Below are 10,614 nucleotides of genomic sequence, written 5' to 3' on the forward strand. Positions count from 1 at the left end.
CCCGGTAGGTGATTGACCACTAATGGCCACAGATAACTGGGGTAGACGAATCCTTGCTCCAGTCTAGGAGGGCTTATCTTACATTCTTGTGAATCTATCCAAACACGCTTATTCCCTCACCAAGGAGTTTCTTCCAGGCCTTGATAAGCGATTTGGCAAGTGCGATCACATCTTCGTCTGTGCTTTGCTTCCGGAGTGCATTCACAGACATCCCTATGCGAGTGGACTGCAGATCGTGAAGGAAGAAATCACCAGTTCATCATATGACCAGCTAGACAGAAATCTCCACAAGGAAACTAGTGCCCCCCCAAAAGCCGAAGCAGCAATAATGAAAGGCTAAGGCCAAATCTCAGACAGGTTACACTAGCTTTACTCCACGAAACAGTAGTTGTAATGCTGTGTGCTTTATAACCCTTATATCATTCATCACAGCAAGATTTCTCCCCTCCCCTCCTTACCGCATAGGACCTTGATTTTTTTCTCCACGACTCTGGGACATCAAGGACTTCTTACAACTAGAGACAGAACACTGTACAGCATAGTCCAAACACTGGAGCCGAGAGAGTCATGCAATTGAACTGATAAGCAGCAGGGTCAGGACAAAAGAAAATAAGCACTCCTTCATGCAATTTCTAGTTCAGTTAAGGAATTCATGGCCACAGGATGAAAACTAGGAGATGGGACTTTTTTTCTATACAGCTCAGGGGAAAAAGAGAAGTCTAGTATTGGCTTCTAGGCATAGCAGACACAAGGATAGTCTCCATGATCAGAGGTAGGATTCTGAGGGACTGCTGCTGTTGGGGGTGGCAGTCACTCTCATGCCCCGTGGGTGGACTTGATGGGCCTGGTCTGATCCACAAAGGCAGGTTGTATTATCAGCTACCAAAGACAGAGATTGTCACCCTTCTTTTGGCCCAAGGGATGCAGTCGCCAGTAGCCAACCATCCAGGGATATCATGTCAGAGCCTCCCGCTCCTCCTCAGCTGACCTTTGTTGAGCGGACTGGGCCAGGGGGTGGGGTGTCATGGTCTCCTCCTAACTCATTAAATCCAATGTCTAGGTAGGGAGCAGCTGAGCACCTTGCCAACTACGTTTTTTCTTTCTTTTTGTTGAATCTACCAAAATTGGGAGAGGATCTTGGGGGGGGGGAGGGACCAAATTAGGCCCCTGGGTCACACACCTGGAGATGGGAGTGCTTAAACCTAAGCTATGGTATTCCAGTATGTGACCGTGCAACCTACACGAAACAGACTAGCAGGTGTAGAGGGAGAATTCACGCTGGCAGCAGGGTAAAAGCCAAATGGCATCCATCAGCATGTATTACCTGCAGCAAATCCAGAGTTATTGGCATACTTTTCAGCTCCTTCAGCAAATCCATTGCCCCTTCCTGGAAGGAAAAAGAATTCAACAAATGAACAGAAACTGACAAGCGAATTAAGTCCAAATGTGATCATCAGAAAACAGGCACAGCAAATTAAGAACGGAATTCCTCAAAGAGGTCAGTTGCGTCTAAAATCCTTTCTCGAAAAGAAAGATCCCCAGCCGAAGCAGCAATTTTTGCTGCGGATGTCTGCAGCTGTAAACTGTGTAACATTTCACAAATCAAGATAGATTCCAACTTTTTCCACTGTGAGGGGATTTTCACTCTGGCATGGATCAGTATGTGGCTGCAAATGCAGCCATTGCAGCGTAGGAGAAAAGCATGGTTCAGATATTCATTACATGTATGTAATTTAGAAAATACTTCCGCACCAGCAAAACAACCTGGAGTTTCCAAACCCAAAGACTTTTGCATCTGTCTGGATGAGGAGAGAATCACCAATGCCAGCTAAATAGAAGGCTGGATCCACAAAAAGTGCAGGGTGGAGGCTCACAAGTACCAAACAAAACAGATTTAATGAGCTGGTGGGGCTGTGGGGAATTTTTTAAAAAAGCTCTGAAATGATTTATAGAAATTTAGAAACTGAAGTTAAATAAAACCAGAGATTGTAAATGATCTTTAATAAAGCAGTGCAACCTGGTACCCTTGAATCTGTTCCTCCGCCTCTCAATTGATGAAGGAATCTGCACAGGCTGATTTTTTTTATTTTTTATTTTGCAGTGCTAACCAGACACACATCAGGCTGGAATCTATCAAGACTGGTCAGCAGCTCCTCTGCCCATTCCATCAGACAGGGGCTCAGTTGCTCAGTTCAAAGAGTAAATATTCTGTACTCCTGGAAAAAGCAAGCTCTCTAGTGACCAACTGCAGAGGCAGAGAAAGAGGCCTAACCTGACAGACTCACTGGCTTTTGATCTCTTACTCTCCATAAAGAGGGTCTGTTTCATCTCTGAAAGGGTTGCAATTGCCAGAACAATCTGACAAGGAAACAGGCCATAGAGAGCTCGATCTGAGCAAAGCTGCAAGGACCAGGAACTACAGCAATATCCAGAATAAACAATCTGCTCTTTAACAAAGCTCAGTCCCTTTTCAGCTTTCTGAAAATCCATTCGAGCCAGGCCTCCCAGAAAAAACACAGGGAGGGCCAAATTCTGCTTTCACTGAAGGGTTTTTAATCGCTTTTTTGAATAGCAGTATGGCCAAGATAACAGTAATATCCAAGAATTGGCTTTATCCATTCACCATGGGCCATTCTGAAAGACAAAGGCTTTTTTTGGCCCCAGAAATTAGGCCAGCGAAAGATATATTGGATAAAGCTATTTTAATCATCTTTGTGAAATACTACATGTATTGCAAGAAAATGAAAACTTATTGTGACTGTTTGTATTTAATAGTTTAAAATGTTTGTTTTGTACACTGCCCTTGAATCAAGCCTGATGAAGAGTGGTATATGAAAATCATTTAAATAAACCAAGTCAAACAAAAACAACTCAGTCTGATTGCTACCAAGCCAGCAGGAGGACTCTCTGCTGCTCTCAAGGAGGCAGGAAAGACTGGGAACAATTAGTGCTGGAACAGTATGCATTCCTTGTATAAAGCAGTTGTCTGGGAGGGGGGGAATCTGCCTTCTGCTCTCTGCATGGAAAGGAAGGAAATTCTAAAAAGTGGGGCTCCCAGAAGACTATGACAAGAGAAAATGGGGTGTCTGTCCACTTTTAGTTCTGGATCTTGGCTTCAGTACTTTCCTGCCTAGCCCGCCACTTGTTACCTTGAGGGTCTAGGGCTCTCAATAGAAAGAAGGCTCCGCAGCCGTAGGCTGGCTGTTTTAAGAAAAAGCTAGCGCACATTTGACTCACCGCCAAATCTATACAGTTACTCACGTTCTTTTCTCATTCATAAATGACTGCCAATTGTATAAATCAACCAACTTTGGAATGATCAGTGCTGCCCAATCAATACCATAGCCTGGAGTCGAGACACCCAGATGTAGCCCCTTACATCTAGAAACAGCTCTTTGCCAAACCTGCTAAAAAGTATGCCTTATTACTTGAAGAATGGGTTCAAGTGGAAAACGACTGCTGAGAACAGAGAAATGTTGGTGCCCAGAGATGGGCATGTATGGATTAAGGTAACTTACCTCAGGCAGCTCCATCTGCCATTACTCATCTATGAAGACGTACAGGTCTTATTTCAGAAAGCGCATCATATGCACGAATCTTTTTCAGTCTGTACCTGAAAGTCAGTCTCTGCTTCAAGGCATGCAATAAAGGGCTGAAAGAGATCTGTGTATTTCCTCTCTCTTTACAAGCAGGATTGTGCACTACAAGGTGAAGAAGTGGGATTGCTGAGGTGGTGAGAGCAGGCACAGTAGCCCTCACCCTGTATGTACTGCTTTAAATCAACAGGAGCCGCCTGTGGCCCCTTGACATGTCGTGAGACTACAGTTCGCATCTGCCCAACCAGCACAGTCAGTGGCCAGGGATGATGGGAGTTGTAGTCCATGAGCACCAGAGGATACCACTGTCTCCTTTTTAAAAAGTAGTGCATAGGAGCCTCAGGCACTCTCCCAACATCAGAAACCTTGAAAAGAGAAAGGGGGTGGGATTTTCTAGGTGGCGCTTACAGCTGAGCAGAGTTGTACCACTTCAGCTGGGGGGGGGCGCTCACCTCAGTGAAAGCTCACCTATAAAAACTCCCTCTGCTTAACACCTACACATAAGCAAATCCTAGCACTGCCTATACAAATTAATTTATTTTTGTAAGGGTAGAGTGTTCCATCTCAGGAGCCCCCCCCCCACAAAACCTGAAGTGGTACAGCCCACACCGCTTGACCTCTCTCTTTAGCCTGACCTACCTTGCAGGGTTATCACAAGGTGGAAAAGTTGCACAACAGCCAAGGATGGGCAGGATACAAATGTAACAAGCCAGCATAAAATGAAATGAGCATATGCCAATGAGCACTGCACAGGCTATTACTAAGGAAAAGGGGGCGTGGCTAAAAGCAGCATGCAGAGCAGGAGGCGGGCGCGAGGACCGCATGGGCGGAGCCAACTGCCGAAGAGCGCGAGCAGCAGTGGGCGGAGCCTTCAGTACCTGAAGAGGGACAAATGGCGATGCGGGCTTCGGGCGGCGGGGCGGAGCTAAAGGCTGGGAAGAAGAAAGCGAGGGAGCGTCGGGGAGGCGACATGGGCGGGGCTAACTCCCTCAGGGCTGCGAAGGGAACGTTGTGGGCGGGGTTAAAAAGCTGAGGGATGGGGAAAGCCGCAGGGGAGGGGAATGCAGAGCGCGGAGGCATTGGTGGACGGAGCCAATCCTTCACGAGACGCGAGTGGACGGTCGTCAAGGAGACCAAAGGGGGGGGGCAGGGCGCCCGCTCGCTGGTCTACGGCAAAAAAAAACGGAGGGGGGGAGAGAGACGTTACCTGAGGAGGCGAAAGGCGGGGCTTTTTTGAAAAAGGCAAGGGGAGCGCGCGCGACCCACCGAGGGGCGGGGCCACGATGCCGTGTGTGTTTGGGGGGAATCTTTCAGTCAGCGCCAAGTGGCAGAAGAGGCTCACTCACCGCGCTTTTCTTGGCGACCATCTTGTCCAGCCGCTTGGCGATGCGCACGACCTCCTCCTCCCCGCCCATGGCCGCCGGCTGCTCGGCTCGCCTAGGGCGCGTCGCGATGCGGCTGAGGGAGCCGTGCCGCAGTCCGGCGGGCCGTGGTGAGGAGCCGACGAGCTCGCACGCCGCCGCTGCCTGATTCCGCCGTGCGCGCCGGCCCGAGGCACGACGGGAGACGTAGTCCCGGCGCCCCCCTGGGGCCGCTTTAAGAACATTGCTCGGCGCGGGCCGGCTGCACTACTGCTCCCAGAAGGCAGCGCGCGCGGCACTGTTTTGGTCCGTCAAGCATTGTGGGAGGTGTAGTTGGGCGCTTGGCGGTCCCCCGTGGTCGGCCGGTGAGAGGAGGACTACAAGCCCCATCAAGCTCCCCGGCGCAGCGGCAGCTCCGAGCGGGTTGTGCGAGACTGAGGGGAATAGCAGATGGAAATATTTCGGGCGAAGACGACGTTGCTGTGTTTAATTTATTTTGTGTGGATTTCTGCGATATGTTATACGACCAATAAAATTATTATTATTTTTAAGGAGAAAGGGGGGGGGGAGAAGAAGCCCAGGGAGAGGGGTATGGGAACGAAACGTCCGTGAGATAAAAACGTGAAACTCAGCCCACAAAGAAAACACGAAAAGGCATGAAAGAAAAGCACGGCTATAAAACAATAGCACTAAGGAAAAGGTGGTCGAGGGCCGCTCAACCTGACGGGTTTTTTTTAATTTCGTTTCGTAAAATGTAGCTACCGCTTGTATATTGTTAAAAAACACAGGGGCGTAGCCAGGATCAAAACTAGGGGGGGGGGCAAGCCATGGTCGTTCAGGGGCGGGGCCAAGGCACAGAAGGGGAGGGGCCACAAAGTGGGCGGGGCTAAAGGCCAACGGGCCTGATGACATCGTGGCGGTGGCAGCAGCGGCCACCTTGTGCTTCTGGGGCTGGTAGCGTTGGCGGCTACCCTGCTTGGCTGGAGAGGACGGGAGGGTCGGGCAGGCGAGAGGGGGTGGCAGGGCGGGCGAGGCAAGACACGGCCGCAGCCACGACGGCTCCGAGGCGTTGCTGCATATCAGCATAATATTTCAACCATGGTTCAAGCCCCACCTTAGGCTTGATGGGCTTTCTATGTGGGGCTTATCTGCCCCCCCCCCGTATTTTATTAAGGATGGAAGAGGGAGGGAAGGAAGGAAGAAATAGAGAGATAACTCATATTTGTGGGTGTCTCTGGATGACGCTGTGATGCTGGAACTCTGCAGCAAGAGGACAGGAGGGTCGGGCAGGCAAGAGCGGGTGGAAGGGCGGGCAAGGGCGGGGCAAGGCATGGCCGCAGCTACGACAGCTCCGAGGCGTTGCTGCATATCAGCATAATATTTCAACCATGGTTCAAGCCCCACCTTAGGAAAAAAATCCTGCATTGCAGCGGGTTGGACTAGATGACCCTTGTGGTCCCTTCCGACTACAATTCTACGATTCTATTGATATATTACCATACCATATGCATCGTTCTGCTTTCTTGAATTGTCCTACTCCTAGGCATAGCAGCCAACTCCTAGAGGCCTAGGTGCCTCTCCCCCCCCCCAATTACTGGTAAATACCGTATTTGAAAGAGTCATCCCCCCATGTTGATGGGCTTTCTATGTGGGGCTTATCTGCCCCCCCCCGTATTTTATTAAGGATGGAAGAGGGAGGGAAGGAAGGAAGAAATAGAGAGAGGGATAACTCATATTTGTGGGTGCCTCTGGGTGACGCTGTGATGCTGGAACTCTGCATGTACAGGAGCCTTGTAAGCAGCTTTCTCTCTGCTTGATTTACAGCAGGCACGTCCAACAGGTAGATTGTGATCTACCAGTAGATCACTGGATGTCTGTGGTAGATCACTGGCACCCCTAAAAAAAGCTCACCCAAAATTTTCCTCCTCCCTCAAAAAAATTGAACTATGACCTGAAGCCCTAAACAAAAATGGGCCTCCCTCCCTCCTAAAAGAAGCTCAACAAGTTTGACCTAAACCCAAAAAAACAGGGCTTCCCTTCCTTTAAAAAAAACTCAACAGCTTTGACCTGAACCCCCCAAAAGGGGGTAGATCACCCCCAGTTTTAAACTCTGAGTAGATCAGAGTCTCTTGGGAGGTGGCCACCCCTGATTTACAGTATACAGATGCAGGAGGAGGGGCAGACTGGAACACCAATGCTTTTTATAAACATCACTGTGTCTGTCAAAGCTACAGCCCCCCCCCTTTCTTATTCACTTCCTTTTAGCCTTGCAGAGCCACCTTAGTCAAATTGAATCCTCTGAGTCTGCACCCTCATTAAATCGCCAATAGAACTCTTAATGCTCCTGAATGCTCATTAACAAGTCCCACTTAAGAACAATAGGGTGAAATGGTCAGCTATCAAATCTTGCCTGGGGATATATGCTCCATTGTCTTAACTGCTTAACTACTGGTAGCCACTTTGCTTTATTTATTTGATGTGTTTTTGTTACTGCTGTGCCCCCCCCCAGCAAGCGGAGACTTAGCTGCTCTTGCTAAAGCAAAGCCTTTTCCACTTCAGTTTTGGGAGGGGAAAAGTGCTGGTTATGGTCTGTAAAATACATTATTTTTTTTGCTTCTAGGGGGGGCAGCTGCCCCCTCCTGCCCCCCTGCCTACGCCCATGAAAAAACACAAAATGATTAGTAAAAACCCATTAAGACATGCAGAAAATTAAAATCGGCTGTAAGCCAAGAAGGCATATATCCTCCATTCTCAGGCATGCCAGTGGTGGAGGGATCATGAATAGGCCCGGCTGTTTGGCCTGAAAAGCATTTTGAGCACTCGGGAAATTCAGAACATTGTGAAGACGCAACAACAGTGAGGTGCCTGTTGGCAGCCAGAGCCGGGTCCTACTCCCGGCGAAGCTGTGTTGGAAGAGGAGCCCTTTTGAGAGGCACCGGAGGAGCCCTGGCTACAGGATCAGGCCACCATCCTGTCCTCTCAGTGGCCAACCAGATGCCTGTGGGGAGCCCACAGCACTATTCCACGCTCGTGGATTCCAGCATGTGGTGTTCAGGTGGAATACCAGGGCCGGCCCACCCATGAGCTGAAGTGAGGCAACAGCCTCAGGCGGCAGGATCACCAGGACAGCGGATCGCCATGTCAATCTTTCTTCCCCTCTCGTTCCTGATGTAGGTCTTCCCTCATCCCTTCTTCCCAGGCGAGGGGAGGGATGCCATTTTGGGGTCCGCCTCAAGTGTCCAAATGCTTTGGGCCGGCCCTGAGATAGAATGTACCCATTGCAGCTAGTAGCCATCAATCACCCCATCCATGAATTTGCCTAATCCCAGCTGGTGGCTATCACCTCCCATCCTGAATCTTCCAACATTCGGCTCCTTGTATTATGCAAGAGGGGGAAAATACCTTCGTCCATGAAGTTCCCTACATCATGTTTTTCTTGAATAATCTAATGGGATGTTTATTCCCCTACCAAATATTTTAGAAACTGACATGGGCAGTTTGGGGGGACATTTTGCTTGTTGTTGTTTAGTCGTGTCTGACTCTTCGTGAATTGTGTCCGACTCTTGTGGACATTTTGCTACCACAAGCCAAATCCCAATATGTGTTGGAATAACAAAATGTCCTAAAAACCATATACGTTGTATTAGAAGATGGGCACTTCTCTGCTTCCTTGGGGCATTTTTTTTGTTTGCAAAACCAGATGACTCGTGGGAGAAGAAGGAGGATATTAATCATTTATGGGATATTTTTGCCTCCCACACTTTTTATTTACAGTAAGAAAACCATATTGTAGGAGGCTAAAATCTGGCGACATTGTCCACCACTGTGATGGTTTCAGTTTGTTAGAGGGAAGCAGACAATATGACCCTTTTGATATCCTGTTGACGTGACCTGTGGTGGGGCGGAGTGGCAGGCTAAAGAGTCAGCAAACTAAAGAGAGGGTCATGGCTGATTTCTGTTTAAATCCAGAGCTGCCTCTATGGGAGAAGCAAGATCCTCTTTGAGTGTTAATGCTGTGAGCCTCTCTCCAAGTTCAGGTTGTATATGTGTGTGAATAAACGATATATCATAAAGACACCCCAATCTCCTGGTTAAGCATGCCTGGAAACCCTGGAATATCACACCACTCAGAGATTGGGGTGGCGTGCACAATATGTTCCCTGACAGCCTTACCTTTTGGACAGCCCTGTACCCTTAAACAAGTCTCATCCTTTTGCACCGTGCACTTTGTATTTGGAAATGGTGGCAGGAAAAATCAGCCCTATTTATGTATCTCCCCAGTGATTCCCAGTGTATATGACCCTGCCATCTACAATAGGCCCAATCGCCTTCTAAATCCGGCCCGTGGACGGCCCGGGAATCAGCATGTTTTTACATGAGTACAATGTGTTCTTATATATGAAATGCATCTCTGGGTTATTTGTGGGGCATAGGAATTCATTCATATGTTTTTTCAAAATATAGTCTGGCCCTCCACAAGGTCTGAGGGATAGTGGACTGGCCCCCTGCTGAAAAAGTTTGCTGACCCCTGTACAATAGGGATAAGGAAGAAAAGTTTAGGCTATGGAAGAAGATGGTGCTATATTGAATTTCTTTCGTGGAACTAGACCCGTCACTAATGACCAACTTAAACAGAAATCAGAACAAATTGGTTACAGCACAATCAGATGCTTAACTTAATAAACCAGGAATTTGTTGAAAGTACTTCATACCACAACCAATTTTGAAATCCTGGTTTGAAATCCAGAAAAAGGTGCCATGGGATTAGTGTCTACAATTTATGCTGCATTGCCAGATGTCCCCCGCCTACTCTTAAAATAACCTGGGAGGCAGATATCAGGAGAGAGAGATTGGTTAAGAGCTGGAATACTGTTTGGGACACAGTCTCAGGATATGTTAAAGAAAATTTCTTGGAAGCCACCCACAGTTATCCCACATGTTCCAGAGTGTTAGTCCTGTTAGCTACTGGGATTGTAGGTCTACGGCCAGAAGCAGGAGCCTGTACTACAAATCCCATCATCCCTGACTATGCTGGCTGGGACTGATGGAAGTTGGAGTCTAACAGCCTCTGAAGGGCCACGGGTTCTTCATAGACTTATGGGAGACATAGATTTATCTTTTATGGGAACGTGAATTTGTTGCTAGGTTTTGGGAAATCATTTAACTGAAATTTTAAACATATGTGAAAATGTGTCACTAGTGCCATATTGAAGATATTTGATGAGGGCAATGCAAGTATTCAAATGAAATAACAGACCTTTATCTATGGTTTTAGCTGCCTGTCTCACTGAAGCTCATCACTGGAAAACAGGATTCACTCTCCATGGAAGATAGCAGTGCCTGAGAAAATAACTGAAGGTCAGGATGAACCAGACTCATTTTATACAGTTTAGTATCCTTTGCAACTATACATCTCAAGAAGCTTTTACAAAAGAGCCTTTTACATGCTGCAGTCAAATCTGACAGAGCTTTTGTTATTTGCCCACCTGATGGAAGTCTTTTGTGTTCAGTTTCTGTTAATTGGTTAATTGGTTCTCATGGGAAACTTACAGATTCTGGCTTCACACAATTAACTCAAGGCAGTGTCAATTTACTCTTGGCAGAAAGCCAAGGTCTGCCTGACCTAGAAACTACTCTCTCTGATTGGTTAACGACCA

At 47.9% G+C, this 10,614-nt stretch overlaps 1 protein-coding gene across 4 annotated transcripts in view; it reads right to left on the reverse strand.

The window, feature by feature from the left end:
• The window catches only part of TCEA2 (transcription elongation factor A2), a 23,284-nt gene extending 18,145 nt beyond the window's left edge, over positions 1-5,139 (reverse strand). For 2 of the 4 annotated variants that reach the window (XM_035123698.3, XM_060277351.2), the window contains exons 1-3: positions 4,943-5,139; positions 1,325-1,387; positions 121-226 (exon numbers count right to left, since the gene is read on the reverse strand). In XM_035123698.3, coding sequence (XP_034979589.2) covers positions 121-226; positions 1,325-1,387; positions 4,943-5,011 — 238 coding nt within the window. In that variant the 5' untranslated portion in view covers positions 5,012-5,139. Of the gene's footprint in view, positions 1-120; positions 227-1,324; positions 1,388-3,518; positions 4,764-4,942 lie in introns of all 4 variants that reach the window. The other 2 variants (XM_088674739.1, XM_088674738.1) reach the window with 2 other exon arrangements.
• Positions 5,140-10,614: the final 5,475 nt, after the last annotated feature.

Source organism: Zootoca vivipara, chromosome 7, assembly GCF_965207765.1.
Source record: "Zootoca vivipara chromosome 7, rZooViv2.hap1.1, whole genome shotgun sequence".
NCBI lineage: Eukaryota > Metazoa > Chordata > Lepidosauria > Squamata > Lacertidae > Zootoca > Zootoca vivipara.